Here is a 27,799-nt window from a genome sequence, read left to right on the forward strand (position 1 = left end):
CGCGGTAAAAAACGGCACTGTTTCTTTAAGTAAAGAAACGGTCCATCGTTATAGTTAACGGAGTCCGCTTGTTTGGTGTATTAAACACCAACTGACACTACTGTATATCTAAACCGACACTGCAGTTATATCAAAATGATACTGTAGTTATAGTGAAATGAAACTGCAGTGTATATAAAACGAAACTGAATAACATTCACATATTTGAGTGTATATTGTACAATGAAGCTGTAATTATATCAAAATGGTCATGTAGTTGTGTTTTAATGAAACTATAGTGTATATAAAATAAAATTAAATAACATTTTAACATATTTGAGTCTATAAATATCGAATGAAACTATAGTTATATCGAAATGAAACTGTACTTGTGTTGAACTGAAACTACAGTATGTACAAAATGACACTGAAGAACAGGGTTACTTTTTGCAAAAGGGTGCGAAACAGCGGAAAACAAACACTGTTTATTTTCATTTAAAAAAAAAGACGCGCGGTGCATGATATAATTTGCCAATTCATTCATACCAAATATCTATATCTATATTAATAAAAAAAAATCAAATCAAATTAGTTGCCTAAAAAGAGGGGATTTTTATCTCAAAAATAGGAAGCAGGGGACTACAAAATCTACCGTGAGACCCTTCGCACCGAGTCACCACTGAAGAGACAAAAGGGCAACTAAGCAAGTGCAGATTGACGGCATATTCAAACATCACTCCAAACTCACCAACTTCCTGTTGATTGCTGAAAGTGAAAGGAGGGTTTGTTGGCACATCGATCCGCGAGTGGGTGAGCGGTGAGCCACCACCTTTTGTTTTTTTCTTTATATATTTTAGTTTTCCCACTTTTTTATATGATGAATTTACATTTATAATTGTCTCAATCTCTACCAGTTTTTCCCACATTCAAGACTTAACAAAGGGCGGCGTGCTTCTTTCTGTGTGTATTCGAAGCGGCGGTGTGAGTAGAGATGGCTATGCGGGTTTGGGCTTCAAGGGCTGCTTCTTACCTTAGGATCTCGGCTTTCCCCAGAGGCTTTGCTACTGGTAAAGACTCTCTTTCTCTCTGTGTTTTAGGCGGCGGGGATCAGACTTTACTTGGCTGAATCTTAGTGATGGGAATTGCTTGATCTGTTGTTTTCTTGAATAAAGATCTGATTTTTGAATATGGGTTGTGCTGATTGCTATGTCGTAGATCACTTGATAGATTAGTGGTCCATGAGGAAATGAAATCTTTCTTTGATGTGTATATTGGATTTCTCATTATGGTATGATATATTGTCTGTTAAATGTGTTGATGAAATGTGGATCATTACCCTTCCATACCTGGGATAGACTTGAATCTTTTTCTTTTTTTCTCCTGATACATATTGGTTTTTGTCTTTTAGTGTGTTGATAAAATGTGGATCATTACCCTTCCTAGGTTATTGTTTTGTGAGGGTTCCTTAATTACTAAACATGCTCTAAAGTTTCTTGAACTTTCATTGCCGATTTTCTTTGGCCAGACCACTTTTAGTTCCTACTTTTATACATGGTTGCCATTTCAAATGCCTTTGATTGTTTTATGAGTTTAGCATAAGTAGATAAGCAGAAAATGTACTTATCCAAACTGAACCTTATTGTCTTGTGAATGTTTTGAGTTTAGCATAAGTACATGTTAGTGAGTAGAAAAGCAGAAAATGTGCTTATCCAAACTGAACCTTATTATTGTCTTGTGAATGATATTTCCTATGCTAAATTTTATCAAGGAGATGTGTACATATATGGATTCTTAAAATTTTAAATGATGTATACATAAATGATGACCCAAAAGATGAAGAAATTAAATAGTCAAGAGTGTGGGGAAAGCCCTTTTGTAATATATCATTTTGTGAATATATTCATGATTGGTTTCCTTTTACTGTTTGTTGCAGTTGCCAAGGATTTGAAGTATGCAGACACCCATGAATGGGTTAAAGTTGATGGTAGTTCTGCCACTGTTGGCATCACCTATCATGCTCAGGATCATCTAGGCGATGTGGTCTTTGTTGAGTTACCGGAAGTTGGGGTTGATGTAAAACAGGGCGACAGTTTTGGCGCTGTTGAAAGTGTTAAGGCCTCCAGTGATGTCAATTCTCCTATTTCTGGCAAGGTGGTTGCAGTTAATGAGAAACTCAATGACTCCCCAGGCCTGGTATGTTTCCTAAGTTTGTAGTGTTTAAGATTCTTAAACAAAAAAGAATTTCGTCATTGTGTTTTACCCTTTTGCTAGAACTGAATAGTTTTGCTTTCAAATTGTTGCTAATTTTTTTTGTGATATTCACAAGCGAACATTTTGGACAATCATCAAAATGGCTATAGTATTATTGTGACAATAAATAGGATATATTTATTAGGAGAAACAACATATTTGGTCCCTAATTTCTCCCGGTATAGATTCGGTCCCTCAATTATTGTCTTGGTTATCTCTGAAGTGGCGGTTTTGGTCTTTTTTTCATTAATCTTTTTTTCATGAAAATTTGATTTCTTCTTCTTTTTCAATCGTTATATCGTGGACCACCACCGTGGTCCGTGGACCCTGGTCCAATGCCTAGAATTCATGTTCATAATGCACAGAATTCATGTTCATAATACACATACACATAAACACGATATAATGAATATGAATTCTGTGCATTATGAACCTGAATTTTGTGTATTATGTTACGTGTTTATGTGTACTCAGCTATATAATTCTGTGTATTATGAACATGGATTCTGTACTTTATGAAGTCAAATTCTGTATATTGGACCAGGTCCACGATATAAATTGCCCTTCTTCTTCTCCTCCTTGTATGAGTAGTCAGTTGGTAAGTGTGTAAATTGGATTTCAGGTTAACGGGAGCCCGTATGAAGATGGGTGGATCATGAAGGTGGAGGTAAGCGATGCGAAGGAACTGAGTTCCTTGATGGATGCGGAGCAGTATTCGAAGTTTTGTGAAGAAGAAGATGCAAAGCATTGAGGGAGGGTTGCTTCACAGTACAAAGCTGATGACAAGAAAAAGTTGTTAAAACTTTCTAAACTTGTGGATTCTTAAGGTTCCTATCAATGGCTGCTCAATCACCATAGGTCTTTTTAGGTTTATTGGTTTTGGTTTCTGAGTTGTCATTGGTATGGTGTTGCACAAGTGCACAACACATTGCAATCAAAATGTGCAGTACTTTGATGGTTTGATTTTTAAGTTGATAATAATCTTTCTTGAAGGGAATTTAGAACATTATTTATCTGTGTGTCACAAAGTTTCAAATTACATATGATATTACCCATAAGAAAGAAAAGACTGTTTCCAAGAGAACTTGACAACCCACATGCCACATGCCCTTTTAATATATATTTCAATTGGTTTGGTGTTCCCATTCATACTCTAAAAACCAAAGGGGTTATATTTGATTACAGATTTAAAATTATTTTAAGTTATTTTTTCCATATTGGTCTAATACAAGTGCCGCATCAAAGTTGTGTGTCAAAGTCAAAGTAAATAAATATACAGAAACTCACTCTTAACTGAATATACAGAAACTCAGTCTTAACTGAATACACAGAAACAGAAAAAACTACTGAATACACATAATGGAGTTTTGGTTGTTTGGATGGACGGAATGACGTTAGCAATTGAAATGGGCGCGTTTTGTGCCTAGGTGCACATTGCTATGTGTGCCATAGTGCACGATATAAATTGCCCCTTCAACCTGCCCCTGTGCATGAGCACGTGTCGTGCCGAACTTTTGACATGTGTTCTCCTTGTTCTTCTATAAATATCAGTGTTGCAAAAATCGCGCCTAGGCACTGTCCCGCCGCGGCGAGGAAGGCCGGAATCGGCTTAGCCGACTGAACCGGCCATTTATTATTATTATTATTTTAGTTGTAAAGTGTTAAAAGTTCGGCAACTGACTCGGTGCAGAAGGCGGTTTGGCCCTCTAATTTCTCCAATTTCTCCAAAAAATGGATGATTTTAACAATATTTTGAACGATTTTACAACCACCTACGTAAATAATTTGTAAGAAAAAACTAGAGGAACTTTATATTTTATTAGTGAATTTTATAATTTTTAGTTTAATTAAAAAAAAAAAAATAACCTAGGTGCCGGACGCTCCCTCCGCGCCTAGTATTTTGCAACATTGATAAATATGGGAATGGACTCCTGGCTCATTCTACATAATAATTACTATATGTTCAGTACAGTTTGACCCACTGTAAACCAGTAAAATTGTGTCGAGTAGTTGCTTAAATTGATATCTATGAACTCAAAATCCCTAAGCCAAAATGTGTTGAATTTGGTGGTTGCATTTCCATGGTCATAGCGATTGGAAAGTTCTCTCGCTCACTCTCCCTGTGTAGTGTCTCGTTTTCATGGCTACCGCGAGCTCTCTCTCCCTCTTACGGTAATGCCTCGCACATCTCTATTCTTTCTTCTCCTCTAATTTTACTTTGTGAATTTTACTTTACGATTCAATTTTTGGATTTTCTTCAGTGGTCCGCTGACAGTACGAGCTTTAGGTTTCGTTAGAGCGTCTAATACTCGTCTTCCCCAGTCTCTTCCGCTCTTCCATCGCGCTATTCACTACCGCAGGTTTATTCTCTTTGTTTGTTTGTAGTCCAAAGTAATTGTTCAATATGCTTTAAGCCTTGCTTTTTATTCTCCACTTTGTATTCATCTGCTGTCTTACTCGTCATTCTTGATTTCCATTCTTTAAATTTAGAATTCCATTTTGAACCAATTTCTTATCTTTTCACCATCATCATAGCAAATCATTCACATTACAATGAAATTGCATACTTATAAAAGCTTAGAAAGTTAAAATTATTTGTTTGAGATTAGACACGGCTTTACTGCATTAAAATTGCAGCATTATAAGTATGCAATTTCATTGTAATGTGAATGATCTGTTATGATGATGGTGAGTTGATACAAGATAAGGGCAACTTCTAATTCAACCAACCATTTCTTTAAGGGAAACATCTATTGGTTAGCTTCTAAATTGGTATGCTTTATGGCAGTGATTGTTGGTGGTGAAAAAGCAAAATGTCTATGAAATGGTAATAGCTGAGATGAGGATGTTATGATGGAGATGTGAACATACAAGAAAGTGCTAATAGAAATGACTTTTTCTCAGTGTTACAATAGTGGTTATCATTGTGGACAAATTAAGGTAAAACCTATAAAGATGGTTTATACATGATTAATGTAGACTGGTGGGTGCACCAGTTATAAAGAAATAGAATAGGTGATAGGTGCGGATGGGGAAGTTCATAACCTCTTTAGGTTGAAGTTATTAAGAGACAAATGTTAGGTCCCAATGTCCCATGACCATAGTAGATTTAACTCAGCTAAAGCTCAAGGGGGTTGGGTAAAACATCGAATTTTTAGTTACCACAATGTAAATGGCAAATCTCTAGTTTTAGCTCAAATTAGCTTAAGGTGTATAATATTACATGGTATCTGGTATAATATAAGATTGGGTTAAGGTCACTCAACTGGGCTATAATATACATGGGTCAAACCACACGAAAAGATTGAATCTAATCAATTAGCTATAGCTAGTCCAGCTTACGAAAGCTTGGATGCCACCAATACCACGGCTAGACAACCGGGTGAACACAAAGTGGAACAAATAGACTCTGATACCATGTTATAATCTAAGATTGGGTCAAGGTCACTCAATTGGGCTATAATACATATGGGCCAAACCACACTAAAAGATTAAATTTAATCAACTAGCTAGTCTACCCTATGAAAGCTTGGACGCAACCAATACCACAGGTAGACAACCGGGTGAACACAAATGGACCAAAGATACCATGTTATAATCTAAGTAAAAGAATTTAATTAGCTAGTTTAACCCACAACCTTATAAATCCATACTTCTAACTTATATTTTCGATGTGGAACTCTTAACAGTATCAATCCGTCTCTAAGCAATAGGCTAATCTACATGTTGTTCTTATATCGGCCAAAATGATAAAGTGGTAAAATATTGCTTGCTAGTATCCACATCCTTATAGGAGTTAAAGTTGTTAGATTTACTGTTTTAATGGTAAATTTCTCTAAATTTGACTTATATGTTTTGATTCTTCTAAGGTTAACTTTTGAAAATGTATACTCCGTATTTGATTTAAGCACTACACATCATATATTATTTATCAAGCATTATATCTTCAAATATTTGATTCTTTGTTGGCAAACAATAGAAGTTGAATTGCTTCTTCAACAATCTTACTGTCATGTTACTAGTGGGGTAGATCTTGCTATATTATTCTGCTAACTGGAATGTCATTAGTGGCCCAAAATGAAAAGAAGTTTGCAGTTTAAAGTTTCAGCATTTTACTATTTTTAGCATCTATTCTACATTCTGGTTAAAAAACATTGAGCTATGTAAGGTAGCGGTGGCCCTGCTACCATGCTAAACCTCTCCATTCCCTTCCATCTGTCTCTCTACCCCCATTTCCCCTAGAGTTTCTTGTTAAGTTTTATTGGCTCTTATTTTATTCTGTATATTCTTTTGGAAGGTTCAGCAAGATATTCTTTACCTTTGCATATTCAGGTCTTATGTAAGTGCTGCAACTGATGAAGAGGCTTCTGCCAGGCTTGCTGCAGCCACTGCTGATACTGGAGCCCCAACAATGTAGTGTTTGCTTATATATGCTGTTTAACTTTTGTTCTTGTTTCAGACCTTATTATACTTTGTGACTAAATAAAAATGGTTAGGCCCTAATTGTTAATGTTGGAAAACATTAAAGAGATCTTTGACATTGGAAATTTGCAAAATCACTATAGCAGTAAGTGGAATTCTAGCAGCATGCAATATTTAATGTTGGATTCTTTCCCTCCCTTTTTGAATTCTTTTACCCTTCTGCTGTACACTTAATATTAGAAGCAATGGAAAGATTGTATCCGTTGTCTTGATTGATCTTGATTCAAAAATTCATGAAATCTGACTTAAATTCAGATTGGTATGAATTTCTGTAGTTTACGCCTATAGAGCTTTATTCAAAAGGTCACCGGCTCATTGCTGTGAGGTGATGGTGTTGCATAGTTGCATCTATACTATCACTTTATTCTAACTTGTATTTTATTTTGTTATTTTTTTTTTTTTTTAGATTTGATAAAATAATTGCTAAGGAGATACCTTCAACCATAGTATATGAGGATGATGAGGTTCTTGCTTTTCGGGATATCAATCCACAAGCTCCTGTTCATGTTCTAATTATTCCAAAATTAAGGGATGGATTAACACAACTCAGCAAGGTCAGTTTTTTTTTTCCTCTTCTCTCTCTCTCTTCCCATCTAATTTGCTGAGAATAAAGGTTCTTCTGAGGTGCTTCCATGCTGATAGTAACAATGCTGGTTACTAAAAATAGTAAGTGATGGGGTACATTCTGAATTCTATAATTTGACAGTGTACTCCATCCTTATTATTTTTAGTATCAGGCATGGTAACTATTGTAGAAATTTCCTATAGTTATATATTTCATGAGAAAGAGAGTGATAGAATCTAATGCGAGAAAAACCCTGGATAGAAAATTTCCTAGTATTCAAGATTTTTTTCCCACCAATGAAAATATGTTACACATTGTCCGCCACTTGTAATTGTACTTTGTTGCTGACTTGCTGTCAATAATACTGGACTTCAAGATTTTGTCTTCACTCTTTTGTTGAACTTCATCCTTTTCAACTTCTTCAGTTCTTCCTATCCTCCTCCTTAGTCACTTTTATGTTAAGAGTCCAGGTTGTAAAAATAAGAGAGAAACATATGGATAAGGCCATGGTTGGACTTGCTAATTGATTGGATTCATATTTTTAGTGTGGTTTGGGGTCCATTTGTATTACAGCCCAATTGAGTTGACTTCGGCCCAATCTTAGATTATAACATTTTTACAATTGGTATTTATGAGTGCTAATACTCTTAAAACCTCCAACCTTTTAGGTTATTAAAGTTTAGAACAATTTTGGGGACTTGGGGCAAACATGATGAAATCTTGATATTATGCAGTAGAGTCAGATGTGGTGCAGTGAAGCTTGCAGCCATCTCTGATCTTATTACATGTTCGTCTTTTGCTATTATTGATGAGATTTCAGCAATCATTATTGTGTGAACCATATTTTGTATAGTGTAAAATAATGTACATTCAGTACAAAAATAATGTACTTTTAGTATATTAAAAATGTACATTATATTCAGGGGATGTACATTATTTGTGTACTGAGTGTACATTATATTATATAATGTACATTCAGTACACATAAAATGTACTTTTTGTTATGGTCTGGACCATGGTCCACACAATAATTTGCTAGATTTCAGTAGATTGAAATGATCTGGCAACAGTTTATTGTGATCAAGTCCATTCTCATTCATTACTGGTGTTGAATTTGGAAGATGGAATGGCTTGGCGGGTGGAGAATAACACCACCCGCCAGTTAGGCGGAAGCAATAATGAAGAATCAGGAAATGAGAGAATGTATATAAAACTGAAAGGTTACTAATATATTCTCTGTTAGTAATACAGAAACACAATACATATATATATATACAAATACATAACTGTAAATACCTATTAATAAACAGATACAACCCTATAGATAAACCTAACTATTTAGTTTTCAACAACTGGCTGCATTTCTATCTCATATATATGTAGGCTGAAGAAAGACACACAGAGATCTTGGGACGTCTTCTCTATGCTGCCAAAATTGTAGCAGAGAAAGAAGGAATTGTGGATGGCTTTCGAGTTGTTATTAACAATGGCCTTCAAGCGTGTAAGTCTATTCTTTTCCTATGTCATTTGAACTTTGAAGGGGGAAGCAAATTAAAATAAGAATCAATTCTCTAACCTTAACAACGAACTATTGCACTCACACATGTATGCCCATATGCATTTGGCACCCCATTCTTTAACAGTACACAGATAGGAAAGGAACTATTTCCGTGCACTCCTATGACGCAAATGGTTTCAAAAGGAAAATACTTGGTGTGCTCCCATTTTAAACTCCCAACTTGTACTCCCTCTCACATGTTCTTGATGTAGACATTTTTCTGTGGACCCACATGATGAAAATAACCAATCCTGGATTGCCACCTCAGGGAGTATAAATAAGGGAGTAGAATTTTGGGAGTTCTTTCAAAATGAGCTTTGTTCATTTGCTTCTTACAGGTCAATCTGTTTACCATCTTCACTTGCACGTACTCGGTGGGAGACAGATGAAATGGCCTCCGGGCTGATCCAGGATATATATCATCAAACTTGCACACACTCGGGTCAATCAAGTTTAGAACTTGTAAGTGTTTGAATCTGACACTAAATATACACATGTTAAACACAAAAAAAAAAAAAAAAGAGTGAACTCATATAATGATTGCTATTTTTATATATATAGAAATAATGATTGCTATTCTAGAGGGCTGATTTTCACCAAGAGCATTGGTGTATATTTGTGCCATACACAGAAGTAAACAGTTGGTATACAGTACCGGCTAGGATCAACACAGCGCTACGTGGACTATGGTTGTCAAATAAAAATATAGTAAAATTAATTAATGTTGTTATAATAAAACTAGTGTCTGTGAAAAACAAAACTAAAAAATGGAACTTATTTAATAATGTATATTGTTAAATGAAATTGTAGTATAATTAAAATGATAGTTGAGTAGTTTTCAAAAAAAAAATGATAGTTTAGTACTTTTAATTATAATTAATTAAATATAACATTTATATAATACATTATATTTATTAAATAAATATAAATATTATATAATGTGGAAATGGTATTTGTGATATAAAAGTTATTCCCAAGGGCATGGGAATAGCTAATATTAAGCCCCCCTAGGAATGACTATTCCCCTTGCAAGGTAATAGCTCATTCCTAGGCATGTTATTCCCATGACAAAATGATCCAACCAAACGATGAAATAGGTCTATTCCAAGGAATGTTATTCAATTCTTGACCTATTCCATGAACCAAACATGTCATTAGTATAATGAAACTACTGTGTATGCATAATGAAATATACAATTACATATATTGATAAATGAACTTGAAGTGTAATTAAAATAATAGTTCATCCTCATTATAATTAAATTAGCGTGTGGAAAATGTAACTAAAAAATAAAGCTTATGCAATAATGTATACTGCTTGTCAAATGAAATTGTAGGAGGTTCTATCATGGCTCATGGATCGTGGACATCGGAGTGTACGTCTCTACACGGATTGCCTAACTCTAAAGAATTACTTGTCGTCCAATAGTGGACCAGTTCGTTCTTATGTTGGCTATGCCATAGATAGTTGCAAGTCTATTATTACTTCGTTTGATTACTGCTTTATTAGCTTCGTACCTAGATCAGATAATTTAGTAGCTCATACTTTAGCATCTTCAGCTTTTGATTACGCTACTGTTATGTATTGGGATGATATCCCACCTGACACTATTTCAGCATATCTCTAATATAAACCGTTTTGGTTGTTTTAAAAAAAAAAAATGATATATTGATATTGCTATAATGAAAGTATATGAAACTAGTGTGTATGGAAAATAAAATTAAAAAACAGGGTATTATTGTAAAATGAAATTAAAGTGAAATTAAAATAGAATGATAGTAGAAGGGCAAATTATTGTATGGACCATGGTCTACACAATGTTATGTGGACTATAATAAAAAATACATTTTTAATATACTAAATATGCATTATTTTTGTAATGTACATTATATAATGTACACTCAGAACAAAAATAATGTATATCCCATATATACAATATACATTATTTTTGTATTGAATGTACATTATTTTATAATAGACAAAATATGGTCCACACAATAATGATTGACTTGATGGTCCATAGTAAAATTTGCTAAAAGTAAATGAATGTGCATATTAGATGCCATGCCCATGGTGTTTATTAATAATTAATTATTTAGTTGAAAGTTTGAAACTTATACTTGCTGCATGTATTTCAAAAACAATACGAGCTAGCAACAAATAATGTGGACAAATTAAAGTCGGATCTTTAGTGTATAATTTATATTATTGATAAGATGAGATGTCCTAGTCTCTAGTCAGGCTGCCGTCCCATGGCATGACATGCATATATGAAATTTTGATGAAAATATAAAAATATTATATTTGTTCTAATATATATATATATATATATATATATATATATATATATATATATATATATATATATATATATATATATTATTACCAGTATTACATTTGATAGTATAAGTATTATTACATTTGCAACCTACTTTGTATAGAAAGATCAAAATGTCATTGTATTTAACGATATTTTAATGATTTTGTTGAAGAGGACAAAAAATGGTCATACCACAATAATATTAGAACCAAATAAGGATGTTCTAATAATAAAAAAAAAGACTAAAAGTAGACGGTCACATATAAATCTAGAACAAAAAAAAAATGGAATTAACACCTTTTTAATAGGAAAAAAGTGTCAAACTGGTCAATAAATCCCTCAAATAGTGTAATATGATCTCCTAACTGAATAGAAAACCTTGCAAGTCTGCAACGAGATATCTTAAATGGAAAAATATTGTAATTAGGTCTTAATTTTAATTATTTAACAAGTTACCGTTGATGTTGTACTCACTAAGCTAATACATAACGTTTTAGTGCTCATGTAAATCCTAAGTGTATGTAATTTTATTTTATTTTTATTTGTTTTCATTATTTTGATTAAAAAAAAAAACTACAATACTCGTATAGTCATTCGGCTTTGAGGAACTATTTCCATTAATGTACAACCAAGTGGCTGTCCAATTCCCCTCTTAGTGACCAAGGCCGCTTAGCCCCACATTCATTTGCAAGATTTAGACCTCTTTGGGTCTAAATCTGGATAGTCATGGCTATGTTAGGGAATTAAAAAAAAATTGTATAATAGAACCTTGTTATTTTGATATAATTTGTAAATATAGAATCATTTGAATCTTTAAAATATAGATTAATATAAATTTTTTTTAATTATATTCAAATATAGTTTTCATTAAATTTAATATATATTAATTAATTGTGTTAGGGCTCACGCTTCTAGGTTAGAAGACCGGTGTGCTGATTGAATAACTATTTGACTAACAATCAAATCAATTAAAAATTTCATTTTTGGGTAAAAAAAGTTTAATTATTTTAATTAAAATAACATAACCTAAAATCCAAAAATGGCTAAGAGTTAAATTAAAATAAAAATGTAAGTTAATGAAAATTAACATTAAGTTCAATAAAATTATAAAAATCAAATACACTATGAATTACTACTCATCACTATCATAATCAACATCGTGATCATGGCAACAAGTGAAAGTTAAAAACTTCTGCATACGGCGAGAGCATTCAGGGCATCTTTCATTTTCAGGAATTTTGCTCAAGGTAATTGGATATTCAAGGGTACAACAAGAATGCTTATCCTTGGAAAGCATCTCATGGTGGTCTTTGAACGCCTGGCCAAAACTTTTGGTGGCAGCTATGTTTTCCTTCCAAATCTCGTAGTCATTCATGGCTTGCAACATTTTACTTCCATGTCCACATACAACCACTTCTGATCCTTTGCTTAACAAGGCCCATCCTTCAGTTGTTGCATTCATGCTTTCATAGGACAATAATTTTTTGAGTCCTTGCAAAATTTCATCATTGTTGTTTTCTTTAACAAGGTGATTAGTCATCTCTAAATATTGAATTCTTGACAAAAACATACTTCGAAGACGAGTCCAAAACCACCATACTCCATAAGAATCACGCAATGGGCAATGACTCATTCTTTCTTTATTAATGATTCCTCTTATCATTTTGTTTTTCCCAATGTAGGCCAACTCAAAGTTCATTTGGGTTTTGGAGGCAACTTCACCTGACTTATTAAGGAATTCTCGAATCCATTTAATGTTGTTTCCTCCATATAAGAAAATATATATTCCCTCACCAATCTGAAAAGAAAAACATATTAGCTAGCTAATTGATAAATAAATAATTACATATATATGAAAATACAAAGTTACTTGAATGTGGGCTTACCCAATCATTTATTGGTGTGCCAATTGTATAATAGAGGCGGCCAGATCGTGGTGCCAGAAGATGAAGAGTCCAAGCAGTTTCTTGTTTCCACAAACGTTTCTCCTTTTCGCTGTCATACGGAGTAGATTGTACTGTCTGATGATAAATGAAAATAAGGTAATTAATTAATGTTAGAAAAAGAAGAATATATGATAATACGGTGTAAATGAATCAAAAAGTAGAAGGTCGCAGTAGTGTACCACTTCTTGAATTATGCCTTCAACATCCTTTTTCCAAGCATTTATCTGTGAATCGATGTTACGTACCAAATCCCTTGTCATTGAGTCAATTTTAGGTCCCACATGCCGAGATTCTGAACTTGCTTCAATGCCGTAAATCCCTTGCTTCAACTCGTTTTGTATGATAAGACTTATGTTATGTGGAACGACATTTACCCCTATTGTATCTTGTTCAATATAATCGGGGGCCCAAGTGAGTATCATGTGGATGACATTTGAGTGAGCAATTCTTCCTCGTTGGTCAAGTGAAACAATTATGGGTTCCTCTCCCCATCGCATTTTAAACAACTCTTCTTTAACAAATCTTGTGAATTCTGGCCTCATCATTTCTTGTGGATCATTCAACCAAAATAACTCTTCTTGTTGCTCATACTCAGGGCTCCATGATGCATCATCCTGTGTGATTGGGATCCAAATAATATATGGTCTTGAGTTGCGGTGAAACCAAGTTAAAAAATGAATCCATTCTTTAGGGACGCCGACACCTGATGTTATTAGCAGCATCACTAATGCGTTTTTCCAATGCCTTAATGCCTAACATATAAACAGAAATATTAACATGTATATAAGAATGGAATGCAAGCCTAAGCTAATAATTCCTAACCCAATCAATTATCTTCCCTTAGCCAAAAACTCCACCCAATTGTGTATACACACCGTACCATAATAGCAATAATTAGGACATGATTGCCCGCATGGCAGTTCAGTTAGTCACCGGAGTTAAGTTTGAGAATAATGACGTGTGATCGAGTATGACAATGTGGAATAACCTATATGATTGTACTACAATTTTAAAATTTACATTACACATATTAGTTAGATGAAATAGTTCTAGTAAATCCAAATATTTTTTTTGAGAATTCTAGTAAATCCAAATATAATATAATTAATTAAACAAATCTAGTTCAATAATTTTTTAATAAAAAAAAAAAAAAAAAAAAAAAAAAAAAAAAAAAAAAAAAACAGCAGTACTGCCGTTGTAATAGTATGGAATTATATTGATCGAAATATATGGCTGTTTAGTTTCAAAACCTTACCGTATGATGCCAACGATCATGAAATATTCTCTCATGATAATTTTTGACATTAAACATTAATTTGAAAACTTCTAACTTATTAGAAGAGCCGTTATATAATGCATTTCGCAATGCTTCATAAGATTCCTCCTCCTTTTTCTTTGCTGCATATATTATATGAAAAAACAATGTATTAAGATGTGTGTGCATAATCTTCAATAAATAAATCAAGTGCGTAAATATTTGGTAACGTAGCTTTACATATAAAATCAACTAACCTAGTTCTGCAGAGAAAGTAGCCATTAAGCTGGTTATTTCCCTATGTTCATTTTGAACCCTGTAACAACAACAATAATAATAAGCTAGTAAATTATGTAATTTTGGGTGATTTTTTTTGTGAGATGGGTCGAGATAAATAAAATATAATACTTATGTTGTGATCGAAAATGTAATACTAATTAGAAATTAAAAAAATGTATAGATCAGTAATATTTATGGATTGAACAATTACTCATAAAAAAAAATTAATTATAATATTAATCATAAATAAATTAATTGATTGTAACTAATGAAAGAAAATGTAATACTTATGAAAAATTATACTCGTCTTACGGAATCACATATGAGAGTTCATGAGGCTGTCTAGTCTCATAGAGATTTGCAATGTATTTTTTTCCATGCAATGTCATGAGGCACTGTACTATCAGAAGGTATGTACTAGGTAAACTTTACCTTGTGACCCTAGTAAATTTTATCTTGTGACCCTAGTCGCATCGGTAAAGGACTATATAGAGAGATAAACTAGTACAGATTTTCCATAACTAACAGACTAAAACCAAGAATACATACTAATAGTACACTATATTGATATTAACTAATAATGAATATATCAAAACTTTAAATCTTACTTGAAGCGAGGGTCACAAGGATAGGCGGCACAGTTAACAACATTTCTGCCTATCCAATAGGCAACCATTGGCAAGGCCGAAATTACAGATTGCGGAGGGGAGTAAGATAGCCATTGTTTCAGCTCAACCACACATTTTGTCAGTTCTATGGCTGAACTAATTATGCAGCAATCCTCAATTTCTCTTTGGTTGTTATTGTCGGAGGATAATTGTGTTGGAATTGGACAATGACTACTTTGTTTCAGATGTGCCAATTTTGAGGCTAATCCTTTGCCTTTTTGCAGTAGCGGTGAAAAAAGGATGAATTCTCCATGGATTATGGAGAAAGCTGCAATCATAAGGACTAACTTATCCTCCCATGAATATGGAGACAAAATGCTGAGTACATGAATTGTGATGGAGTGTCGATTTGCAATTACTATACATTTTGAAAATTAAATGACCAAATATATAATATAGCCATCCTATCAGTCATTGCAAACATTACTATACATTTTGATCATCTATCATATATATATAGCCCCAATTGATCCCAAGAATCTAATCACACCTCGAATGAAAGTTGTTTGATATGAAGTGGAAGTTGCTTGTAACTATCGAGCTCTTCTAGTTGATTCAACTCCTCCACCCTGGCTTTTTGAGCAGTACCCTGCAGATCAATCCCCATAGTACATAAATTTTTCATTTAAAAATAAAAACCAAAGCCTTCTTCAAACAATTATATTATTATACGACATGCATATATGGATTAGTTGTATAGTACCACAATCTAATAACTACTTTTGTTCGTAGACCGGTAAAGTCAAACATAAAATATAGTTTTAAGATATCATGAAGTGATAAGTAGAATGACAAACCATCTCAAGGCTAAGAGCCTTTTCTGCCATGTTCAAAATGGCATTGCTATTAAATTCTCTGCCATCATAGTTGTGAGTGGACAAAACCTGTTCTCTGATTATACTCTCATCAACAGGTTGGCTGCTTAGTGATGTGAGCATCATTGTCGGTTGTGAAATTCTTCTCTGGGATACAAGTACACTTGTTTGTGCTGCCATATTGCATGGAGAATATGTATAATTAGCTACTTGAGGGTGGTTTGTGACAATTTATAACTAAGATTGATACATATCATCACTCACCAAAACATCACTTATATATAATAGCATTTGGAGTAGAAATGGAGGAGAAGAATCCAAATGCCTATCAGATAATCAAAAAGCTAAAAAAGCAAAATTATTCTTATCCCTCAGTGCACTCCAATCCTCCAAGAATGCATGCCCAGATCGATGCTCACTGCTAGTAAAGTGTAAAGCTAATAAGGGAGGGTGGAGCTTAGTTTGTTCCATGCATCTTTTTCCTCAGCTCCTTTACATTTGTCTTTTTTTTTTTTTTTTTTTTTTTTTTTTTTTTTTTTTTTTTTTTTTTTTTTGTAACCAAGGTAACTTGTAGATACTATTTGAGGGTGAGTGTATTATACACTCAATTTTAGAGCATGCAAGACGGCAACACCGCGCCAATTTTTAGATCGAGGACCTAATTAATATTTATTTTTGACCTAGTTAATTAATTTAAATCGGAAGTGAATTGAAGTAGGAACTATGATTTTTTTGCATTCACCTGGTGTTACACCCTTCATACTTATTTGAAGTAAAAATCGTATATTTTATGGTATTGGTTTTAAATATTGCGCTTATACTTTTGGTAGGGCCTCGTTTATTTATAAGAATGTGGCCACAAAAAATCAAAAAATCGGCCCTAAGTGTATATTGAGTAATGCTTTGTAATCGTAATTGACAATGTATTACAAGGATTCAAGGAGGTAAACCAATCTAAGTTGTCCAAAGCTGACTGACTCAAACCAATTAAGAATATCAATGGACGGCTCCTGTTGGAGTTGAACTTATAACCTTTAGTTACTAAGTCAATAGTTTTACCAAGTGTGGCTGCCCCACATTTGTCTGTCTTTGTTGCTTCTGTCCAATACACGGCAAAACATAGAGTTGTGAACATAATTATGAACATATAGTTCTATAATTATGAATATAGAGATTCGATAATTGTGAATATGAAGTTAAAAAATTATGAATATATAGCTTTATAATTATGAATATATTTTTCTGAAACGAAATATAGAACAATAATTATGAATATATTTTTCTGAAACGAAATATAGAACAATAATTATGAATATATAACTTTATAATTATGAACATATAGTTCAGTAATTATAAATATAGAATCGTGTCTGGCATAACGATTGCCAGTACACCTAGTGAGAGACACGCAACTTCAGTTCGGACCATTCTTCTTCTTTTAGACTTTAAAGATTCTAATATCATATTTAAGCCTGTCTGAAGTGCATGTGCAATTTCGTATATACTGACAAGTGCCTAATCTGCGGAAAATTTCTCTAAATTTGACTTATGTTTTGATTCTTCTATGGTTAACTTTTGAAAATGTATATTCTATATAAGCACTACAAATCATATATTATTTATCAAGCATTATATCTTCAAATATTGATTCTTTAATTTGTTGGCAAACAATAGAAGTTGATGAATTGCTTCTTCAACAATCTTACTGTCATGTTACTAGTGGGGTAGATCTTGCTATATTATTCTGCTAACTGGAATGTCATTAGTGACCCAAAATGAAGACAAGTTTGCAGTTTAAAGAACATTGAGCTATTTAAAGTAGCGCGGTGGACCTGCTACCATGCTAAACCTGTCCATTCCCTTCCATCTGTCTCTATAACCCCATTTCCCCTACAGCATGTTTGGTTCACGGAATGAATTTTGAGGTAATAGGAATGCTATTCCATAATGAATGGAATAGACAAGGAATAGAATAGGAATTGTATTCTATTGTTTGGTTCAAGGAATAGACTTTAGGAATTATGTATTACAGTGTTTGGTTGATTTAAGGAATAGAAATGAAATATGTTTTAAAAGACATAAATACCCTTATAAAAATATGTGATGGTGGCGATGGTGGTGGTGGCGGCGGTGGTGGTGGTGGCGATGGTGGTAATGGTGGTGGCGGTGGTGGTGATGGTGGTGGCGGCGGCGGTGGTGCTGGGGTGGTAGTGGTGGTTGTGGCGGTGGCAGTGGTGGGGGTGGCGGTGGTGGTGGCGACGGTGACGGTTGTGGCAGTGGTGGTGGTAGTGGCAACGGTGGTGGTGGCAGTGGTGGCAGTGGTGGCGGTGGTGGTGGCGGTGGTGGTGATGGTGGCGGCGGCGGTGGTGGTGGTGCTGGGGTGGTAGTGGTGGCGGTGGCAGTGGTGGGGGTGGTGGTGGAGACGGTAACGGTTGTGTGAGTGGTGTTGGGGGCGGCGACAGTTGTGGCGGGGGTGGTGGTGGCGGTGGTGCTGCTGGGTGGCAGTTCTGGTGGTGGTGGTGGTGGCGGCGGCAGCGATGGTGGCGGTGGTGGTGATAGTGTTGGTGGCGATGGCAGTGGTGGGGGTGGCGATGGTGGTGGCGACGATGACGGTTGTGGCAGTGGTGGTGGGGCGGCGACAGTTGTGGTGGCGGCGGCGGCGGTGGCGATGGTGGTGGTGGGGGCGGCGGTGGTGGGGGCGGCGACGGTTGTGGCAGTGGTGGTGGTGGCGACGGCGACGATGGTGGTGGTGGCGGTGGCGACGGCGGTGGTGGCAGTGGTGATGGTGGTGGCGACGACGGTGGTGAAATAGGATAAATTTATATATAGGAACAAAAATTAGGTTAAAGAAAGGGGTAAAAAAGGAAATAGATTCTAAAGTCTATTTCTGAGCGTTCAGTAATAGGCTAATACCAAGGGGGCCCTTAGTAATAGCTATTACCTTATTTGAGGTAATAGGCTATTACCGGGAATATTATTCCTGGTAATAGAAATGGTTACCAAACAACGGAATAGGCCTATTACTGGGAATGCTATGCCATTCCCGGCCTATTCCCTTCCATCTGTCTCTCTACCCCATTTCCCCTATAGCGCGTTTGGTTCACGGAATGAATTTTGAGGGAATAGGGATGCTATTCCACATGGAATGGAATAGGTAAGTAATAGAATATGAATTGTATTATGTTGTTTGGTTGGCTGAAGGAATAGACTTTAGTAATTGTATTCTAGTGTTTGGTTGGTTAAAGGAATAGAAATGGAATAGGTTTTAAAGACATAAATACCCTTATACAAAATAATAATAATAATAAAAAATATGATTATGATATACTGAATGTTATATATATATATATATATATATATATATATATATATATATATATATATATGTTTATTTATTAATTTATTTATTTATATTTATATTTATATTTATATACATGTATATGCATGTGTGTGTGAGAGAGAGAATAACAATAACAATAACAATAACAATAACAATAACAATAACAATAACAATAATAATAATAATAATAATAATAATAATAATAATAATAATAATAATAATAATAATAATAATAATAATAATAATAATAATTATTATTATTATTATTATTATTATTATTATTATTATACAAAAACATATTTATTTTTATATTTATTTTCTCACTTATCCCACATCGGTTGGAGAAGTAAGGAATGGAGCCTTGAGGCTCCTATAAAAGGAGCCTCAAGGCTCCATAATTTCAATTGCAATGCTCATCCGCTAGGCAAGCTTGCAATGCCCATCCGCTAGGCATGCAGATGAGCAGACTACTTAATTTATGAGATAAGGCTCCATAATTAAGGAGTCTTATACAGTTAATTTATTTTTATTTACACACACACACACACACACACACACACACACACACACACACACACACATATATATATATATATATATATATATATATATATATAGATGGATAAAAATTATAATTAATTAAATATATACATTTATATAATACATTATATTTATTAAATAAATATAAATATTATATAATGTCCAAAGGGTATTTTTGGTATCTGTGATATAAAAGCTATTCCCAAGGGCATGGGAATAGCTAATACCAAGGCCCCCCCTAGGAATGGCTATTCCCCTTGCGAAGGTAATAGCTCATTCCTAGGCATGCTATTCCCATGACAAAATGATCCAACCAAACGATGGAATAGGTCTATTCCAAGGAATGTTATTCCATTCCTGACCTATTCCATGAACCAAACATGCCACTAGAGTTTCTTGTTAAGGTTTTTAACTAATGTGGAAAGATAAATTTTGGTGTTGGGCACTCCCTGCAAATAAAAGATTTTGTCAATTTTTTTTTTTTTAAGCCAACAGTGAGATGCAATTGCGTTTCACCGACCAATCAACGGGCGCATGTGTTATATGTGGCCACTGGAGTGTTTCAGACCTCTTTGTTTTATTTTTTATTTTTTATTTTTCTTCATTACAATGAACTGGTCGTTACAAGTAAAATATAATGCAACGGTCAGTTCTTGTTGTTTATTTTTTTAATTTAATTTAATATACATTATTATTAAATTTATTATTTTTATTTATTAAATTCATAATTATCAATTAAATTAAAATTTCATAATTATCAATCCTATTTGATCAATTTTATAATTACAATTATAATTTTTAGAATGATGATAAATAAATAATTAATTAAAATATAGGATAGTAAAATAGTGGGTCTAAAAAAAATTGAGAAAAAATCTCAAATTATTGTGAAGAAAGATTTTTGTGATTGAGTGAGATAGTAAATGATGAGGTTGATGTTAGAGCTCACAAAAAATTGAGAAAAAAAAAATCTCAACTATTGAGGAAGTCCTTAATAATCAATGCTGCTTAGCCGCATTCATTTGCAAGATTTAGACCTCTTTGAGGTTCAAATCTTAATAGTCGTGGCTATGCGTGTTGGGAATTTAAAAATTTGTATAATATAACTTTGTTATTATGATATATATAATATATAATATGTGAATATAGAATTATTTGAATCTTTAAAATATAGATTAATATAAATAATTTTAATTTGTTAATTATTCAAATATAATTTTCATTAAATTTAATATATATTACTCCGTACTACTTAATTAATTGTGCTAGGGCTCATGTCTCTAGGTTAGAAAATCGGTGTCAGGCCGATTGAATAACTGTTTGACTAACAATCAAATATCAATAAAAAAAAATTATTTTTGGGTAAAAAAAAGTCATAGCATAAAATCCAAAAATGGCTAAAAGTTAAATAAAAATAAAAATGTAAGTTAATGAAAATTAACATTGAGTTCAATAAAATTATAAAAATCAAATACACAATGAAGAGACTCATAGTTATCATCATACAACATCATGATCATGACAACAAGTAAAAGTTAAAAACTTCTGCATACGGCGAGAGCATTCGGGACATCTTTCATTTTCAGGAATTTTGCTCAAGGTAATTGGATATTCAAGGGTACAACAAGAATGCTTATCCTTGGAAAGCATCTCATGGTGGTCTTTGAATGCCTGGCCAAAACTTTTGGTGGCATCTATGTTTTCCTTCCAAATCTCGTAGTCATTCATGGCTTGCAACATTTTACTTCCATGTCCACATACAACCACTTCTGATCCTTTGCTTAACAAGGCCCATCCTTCAGTTGTTGCATTCATGCTTTCATAGGACAATAATTTTTTGAGTCCTTGCAAAATTTCATCATTGTTGTTTTCTTTAACAAGGTGATTAGTCATCTCTAAATATTGAATTCTTGACAAAAACATACTTCGAAGACGAGTCCAAAACCACCATACTCCATAAGAATCACGCAATGGGCAATGACTCATTCTTTCTTTATTAATGATTCCTCTTATCATTTTGTTTTTCCCAATGTAGGCCAACTCAAAGTTCATTTGGATTTTGGAGGCAACTTCACGTGACTTACTAAGAAATTCTCGAATCCATTTAATGTTGTTTCCTCCATATAAGAAAATATATTTTTCCTCACGAATCTGAAAATTAAAGAAAAACATATTAGCTAATTGATAAATAAATAATTATATATATATATATATATATATATATATATATATATATATATATATATATATATATATATATATGAAAATACAAAGTTACTTGAATGTGGGGTTACCCAATCATTTTTTGGTTTGCCAATTCTAGAATAGTAGTCAGGTGCCAGTAGATGAAGAGTCCAAGCAGTTTGTTGTTGCCACAAAAGTTTCTCCTTTTCGCGGTCATACGGAGTAGATTGTGCTGTCTGATGATAAATGAAAATAAGGTAATTAATTAATGTTATAAAATGCTTATAATACGGTATAAATTAAATGAATCAAAAAGTAGAAGGTCGTAGTAGTGTACCACTTCTTCAATTATGCCTTCAACATTCTTTTTCCAAGCATTTATCTGTGAATCAATGTTATGTACCAAATCCCTTGTAATTGAGTCAATTTTAGGTCCCACATGCCGGGATTCCGAACTTGCTTCAATGCCGTAAATTCCTTGCTTCAACTCGTTTTGTATGATAAGACTTATGTTATCTGGTACGACATTTATCCCTATTATATCTTTTTCAATATAATATGCGTCCCAGGTGAGCATCATGTGGATGACATTTGAGTGGACAATCCTTCCACGTTGGTCAAGTGAAACAATTATGGGTTCCTCTCCCCATCTCATTTTAAACAACTCTTCCTTAACAAATTTTGTGAATTGTGGCCTCATCATTTTTTGTGGATCATTCAACCAAGGGAAGTCTATCTTGTTTCTTAATTGATGGCATTGTTGCTCATACTCAGTGCTCCATGATGCATCATCCTGTGTGATTGGGATCCAAATAATATATGCTCTTGAGCTGTAGTGAAAGCAATTTAAAAAATGAATCCATTCTTTAGGGACGCCAACACCTGATGTTATTAGCAGCATCACTAATGCGTGTTTCCAATTCCTTAATGACTGTTTCCAATGCCTTATTGCCTAACATATAAACAGAAATATTAACATGTATATAAGAATGGAATGCAAGCCTAATAATTCTTAACCCAATTGTGTATACACACCGTACCAACTACCATAATAGCAATAATTAGGATATGATTGCCCGCATGGCAGTTCAGTTAATCACAGGAGTGAAGTTTGAGAATAATGACTAGGGATCGAGTCTCACTGACAATAATGTGGAAATAACCTCTTAAAGTGAGAGGGACTCCTATATGATTGTATTACAATTTTAAAATTTACATTACATATATTAGTTAGATGAAATAGCTCTTGTAAATCCAAATATTTTTTTTGAGAATTCTAGTAAATCCAAATATAATATAATTAATTAAACAAATCTAGTTCAATAATATTTTAATAAAAAAAAAAAAACAGCAGTACTGCCGTAGTAATAGTATGGAATTATATTGAGAGAAATATATGGTTGTTTAGATTCAAAACCTTACCCTAAAACTCCGATTAAGAAATATTGTCTCATCATCATCATTTTTGACATTAAACATTAATTTGAAAACTTCTAACTTATTAGAAGAGCCGTGATATAATGCATTTCGCAATGCTTCATAAGATTCCTCCTCCTTTTTCTTTGCTGCATATATTCATATGAAAAAACAATGTATTAATATGTGTGTATATAATCTTCAATAAATAAATCAAATGCGTAAGTATTTGGCAACCGCGTTATATATAAAATCAACTAACCTAGTTCTGCAGAGAAAATAGCCATAAAGGTGGTTATTTCCCTATGTTCATTTTGAACCCTGTAACAACAACAACAATAATAATAATAAGCTAGTACATTATGTAATTTTGGGTGATTTTTTGTGAGATGGGTCGAGATAGAAAATATAATACTTATGCTGTGAAAATTTAATACTAATTAGAAATTAAAAATATGTATAGATCAGTAATATTTATGGATTGAACAGTTACTTATAAGAAAAATTAATTATAATATTAATCATAAATAAATTAATTGATTGTAACTAGACCTGGCAATTCGTGTATACGGGTTCGTTAACGGGTCGACACGATAACGACACGTTAAGATTAACGGGTTTAAATTTTTAACACGAACACGAACACGATTTGTCAACGGGTTAAACGGGTTGACACGATAGACACGTTTTGTTAATAGGTTTCGGGTCGTGTCAACACGATATGACACGAAACTCGTTTAAACCCGCTAAAACTATTAATATATTTTAAAAAAAAAAAAACTAAAATTTAAATTTAAGTTATATAAAAAAAGAAATAAAACCTACCATTCAATCCATCAAACAAACTAAACAAAATATTCAATTTATATAACATTCATAAAATGATAAAATAACATACAAAAATCATAATTAAAGAAGTCCATGCTAGTTTTTAGAATAAAATTGAACACAATAAAAATTCAAATTTCATATTGTTGAACATCAATAATTGGTATATGATCTTGGCCTAATGTAGTAAATTCATCATTAGTCATGTTCATGATATCTTTTGTAATCTCATTCATAAAAATGGTTCTTAGCGGGTTATAAACAGGTTTGTGTAAACGGGTTGACACGATAATATTAACGGGTTAAACGGGTTCTTAATAGGTTTAACGGGTTGACCCGTTAAGACACGAAACATAACGGGTTCTTAACGGGTTAACCTGTTAACGACCCGGGACACGTTAATGCTAAACACTAACCCGTTATTTTCGTGTCCGGTTTCGTATCGTGTTAACGGGTCGTGTCCATAATTGCCAGGTCTAATTGTAACTAATGAAAGAAAATGTAATACTTGTGAAAAATTAGACTCGTCTTACGGAATCACATATGAGAGTTCATGATCATAGAGATTTGCCATGTAATTTTTTCCATGCAATGTCACGAGGCATTGTACTATCAGAAGGTATGTACTACGTAAACCTTACCTTTTGACCCTAGTAAATCTTATTTTGTGACCCTAGTCGCATCGGTAAAGGACTATATAGAGAGATAAACTAGTACAGATTTTTCGTAACTAACCGACACAAACCAAGAATAGGTACTAATAGTACACTATATTGATATTAACTGAACTAATAATGAATATATCAAAACATTAAATCTTACTTGAAGCGAGTGCCACAGGGATAGGCGGCACAGTTAACAATATTTCTGCCTATCCAATAGGCAACCATTGGCAAGGCCGAAATTACAGATTGCGGAGGGGAGTAAGATAGGCATTGTTTGAGCTGAAGCACACATTTGGTCAGTTCTATGGCTGAACTAATTATGCAGCAATCCTCAATTGGACAATGACTACTTTGTTTAAGATGTGCCAACTTCCAGGCTAATCCTTTGCCTTTTTGCAGTAGTCGTGAAAAAAGGATGAATTCTCCATGGATTATGGAGAAAGCTGCAATCATAAGGACTAACTTATCCTCCCATGAATATGGAGACAAAATGCTCAGTACATGAATTGTGGTGGAGTGTCGATTTGCAATTGCACCGGAAGCTATCTGAAAATATAATATAGCCATCCTATCAGTCATTGCAAACATTTTACTATACATTTTGATCATCTATCATATATATATATAGCTCCAATCGATCCCAAGAATCTAATCACACCTCGAATGAAAGTTGTTTGATATGAAGTGGAAGTTGCTTGTAACTATCGAGCTCTTCTAGTTCATCATTCAACTCCTCCACCATGGCTTTTTGAGCAGTACCCTGCAGATCCCCATACATGCATGCATGCATTAGTTGTATAGTAACACAATCTAACTATTTTTGGTCGTAGGTAAAGTCAAACATAAAGTAGTTTTAAGATATCATGAAGTAATAAGTAGAATGACAAACCATCTCAAGGCTGAGAGTCTTTTCTGCCATGTTTAAAATGGCGTTGGTGTTAAATTCTCTACCATCATAGTTGTGAGTCCACAAAACCTGTTCCCTGATTACACTCTCATCAACAGGTTGGCTGCTTAGTGATGTGAGCATCATTGTCGGTTGTGAAATTCTTCTCTGGGATACAAGTACACTTGTTTGGGCTGCCATATTGAATGGAGAATATGTATAAGCTACTTGAGGGTGGTTTCTGACAATTTATAACTAAGATTGATACATATATCATCAGTCACCAAAACATCACTTATATATAATAGCATTTGGAGTAGAAATGGAGGAGAAGAATCAAAATGCCTATCAGATAATCAAAAAGCTAAAAAAGCAAAATTATTCTTATCCTTCAGTGCACTCCAATCCTCCAAGAATGCATGCCCAGATCGATGCTCACTGCTAGTAAAGCTAAGCTTAGCTTGTTATTCCATTCATCTTTTTCCTCAGCTCCTTTACATTTGTCTGTCCTTTTTTTTGAGTAACTAGAGAAACTTGTAGATATTATCTGAGTGTACAGTGCGTGTATATTGAATAATGCTTTGTAATCTTAAACCACAAAATTTTTCATAATTGAGTGACTCAAATCAATTAAAAAAGGTGAATAGACAACTCCCAATAAAATTAAACTTATAACCATTAGTTACCAAGTCAATAGTTGCATCAACTGTGGCTGCCCCACATTTGTTCCGTCTTTGTTGCTTCTGTCCAGTACACATAGTGAGACACGCAACTTCAATTCAGACCATTCTTCTTCTTTTAGACTCTACGCATTCTAATATCATCTTTAAGCCTGTCTGAAGTGCTTGTGCAATTTCGTATATATTGACAAATGCCTAATCTGTAGAAAAGATTTCCCACCAAATTAAGTTTTATATATTTTTATTTCTTTCTGATCTCATAATTAAAAAAATAGTGTTAATTATATTTTTGGTCCTAAATTTATAAGTGGCAATTCACTTTTAGTCTTTTTTTTTTAAACATTCACTTTTAATCCTAGTATTATTATGGCATCACTATTTTTAAAAATTATTATGGCATCACCATTTTTAGTCCTTCATCAACAAAACAATTTAAATGTCGTCAATTACAAGAGCATTTCAGTCTTCAATTTTGATTTTTTTTTTCAAAAAATAAACATAAAAAATATAACGGGTCAACCTACTTTGTATAAAAACAATCGAAATGTTCTTGTATTTAATGACACTTTGATACTCTGTTCTAACAAAATACTTTTTGGCAGAAGTGTCAAATATGTCATCTATTAGTTAAATTTGTTCGATTAACTTTTTTTGCAAGTTGATAACATGTTGCCTATTTAATTATTAAAAAATATACAATATATATATATATATATATATATATATATATATATATATATATATATATACATATATAACATGTTGCTAACTGATCTGGAAAATGTCGCCGGAAAAAGCCTCACGCGTGGAGCCGCGTGGCATCGGAGGTCAGCCTGTGAGGTCAATCTGTTTACCATCTCCACTTGCACGTACTCAGTGGGAGACAGATGAAATGGCCTCCAGGCTGATCGAGGTTATATATGATCAAACTTTGGCATCGGGCCGGGAAAAATGTTAGTAGTTTGATTAATTTGCTTTTCATTTATTCAGTATTTCTTAGTCCATCTACGAACTAGATAAAATATATCAATGGATTATTCAACTTTACAATAACCTACTTCGAAATCAAAATGTGGATATAAATAAATGTCTAAATCTTATTATGCAAATATCAATTATATATGGAGACTTTAGACACAATG

At 33.4% G+C, this 27,799-nt stretch overlaps 4 protein-coding genes across 8 annotated transcripts in view; 2 read left to right on the top strand and 2 right to left on the bottom strand.

Annotated features, from left to right (window-relative positions):
- The first annotated feature begins 694 nt into the window (after positions 1-694).
- LOC109152634 (glycine cleavage system H protein 2, mitochondrial) lies at positions 695-3,246 on the top strand. 3 transcript variants are annotated; one of them, XM_019300274.1, is made up of 5 exons: positions 695-796; positions 894-1,046; positions 1,913-2,172; positions 2,852-2,983; positions 3,022-3,246. In XM_019300274.1, exons 2-4 carry the CDS (start codon positions 971-973, stop codon positions 2,978-2,980), a joined length of 465 nt encoding a protein of 154 aa, XP_019155819.1. In that variant the 5' UTR covers positions 695-796; positions 894-970; the 3' UTR covers positions 2,981-2,983; positions 3,022-3,246. The 3 variants fall into 3 exon arrangements, with proteins under 3 accessions (XP_019155819.1, XP_019155817.1, XP_019155818.1); XM_019300272.1 differs by having other exon boundaries at positions 696-796; positions 2,852-3,242; XM_019300273.1 differs by having other exon boundaries at positions 711-790; positions 892-1,046; positions 2,852-3,242.
- Positions 3,247-4,239: 993 nt separating this feature from the next.
- LOC109153219 (14 kDa zinc-binding protein) lies at positions 4,240-27,710 on the top strand. 3 transcript variants are annotated; one of them, XR_002049472.1, is made up of 7 exons: positions 4,240-4,401; positions 4,491-4,589; positions 6,562-6,642; positions 7,118-7,265; positions 8,660-8,777; positions 9,173-9,296; positions 10,172-10,451. XR_002049472.1 is itself a non-coding variant. In XM_019301058.1 (7 exons), the coding sequence occupies exons 1-6, from the start codon at positions 4,370-4,372 to the stop codon at positions 9,238-9,240; spliced, it is 546 nt and encodes a 181-aa protein (XP_019156603.1). In that variant the 5' UTR covers positions 4,240-4,369; the 3' UTR covers positions 9,241-9,254; positions 27,572-27,710. The 3 variants fall into 3 exon arrangements, 2 of the variants coding, with proteins under 2 accessions (XP_019156603.1, XP_019156601.1); XM_019301058.1 differs by lacking the exon at positions 10,172-10,451 and adding an exon at positions 27,572-27,710 and having other exon boundaries at positions 9,173-9,254; XM_019301056.1 differs by lacking the exon at positions 10,172-10,451 and adding an exon at positions 27,572-27,707 and having other exon boundaries at positions 9,173-9,257.
- Positions 15,691-16,453, bottom strand: LOC109153220. The gene is made up of 2 exons (XM_019301059.1): positions 16,101-16,453; positions 15,691-15,892 (listed from the first exon to the last, which is right to left on the bottom strand). Exons 1-2 carry the CDS (start codon positions 16,296-16,298, stop codon positions 15,788-15,790), a joined length of 303 nt encoding a protein of 100 aa, XP_019156604.1. The 5' UTR covers positions 16,299-16,453; the 3' UTR covers positions 15,691-15,787.
- The window catches only part of LOC109153217, a 48,299-nt gene continuing 41,963 nt past the window's right edge, over positions 21,464-27,799 (bottom strand). Inside the window, exons 2-8 of the mRNA XM_019301054.1 lie at positions 25,750-25,851; positions 25,249-25,637; positions 23,861-23,919; positions 23,605-23,747; positions 22,520-23,134; positions 22,293-22,418; positions 21,464-22,149 (exon numbers count right to left, since the gene is read on the bottom strand). Of these exons, the coding sequence (XP_019156599.1) occupies positions 21,499-22,149; positions 22,293-22,418; positions 22,520-23,134; positions 23,605-23,747; positions 23,861-23,919; positions 25,249-25,637; positions 25,750-25,851 (2,085 nt within the window). The 3' untranslated portion in view covers positions 21,464-21,498. The remainder of the gene's footprint in view (positions 22,150-22,292; positions 22,419-22,519; positions 23,135-23,604; positions 23,748-23,860; positions 23,920-25,248; positions 25,638-25,749; positions 25,852-27,799) is intronic.

The sequence above is a fragment of the Ipomoea nil genome, unplaced genomic scaffold (genome assembly GCF_001879475.1).
Source record: "Ipomoea nil cultivar Tokyo-kokei standard unplaced genomic scaffold, Asagao_1.1 scaffold2480, whole genome shotgun sequence".
NCBI lineage: Eukaryota > Viridiplantae > Streptophyta > Magnoliopsida > Solanales > Convolvulaceae > Ipomoea > Ipomoea nil.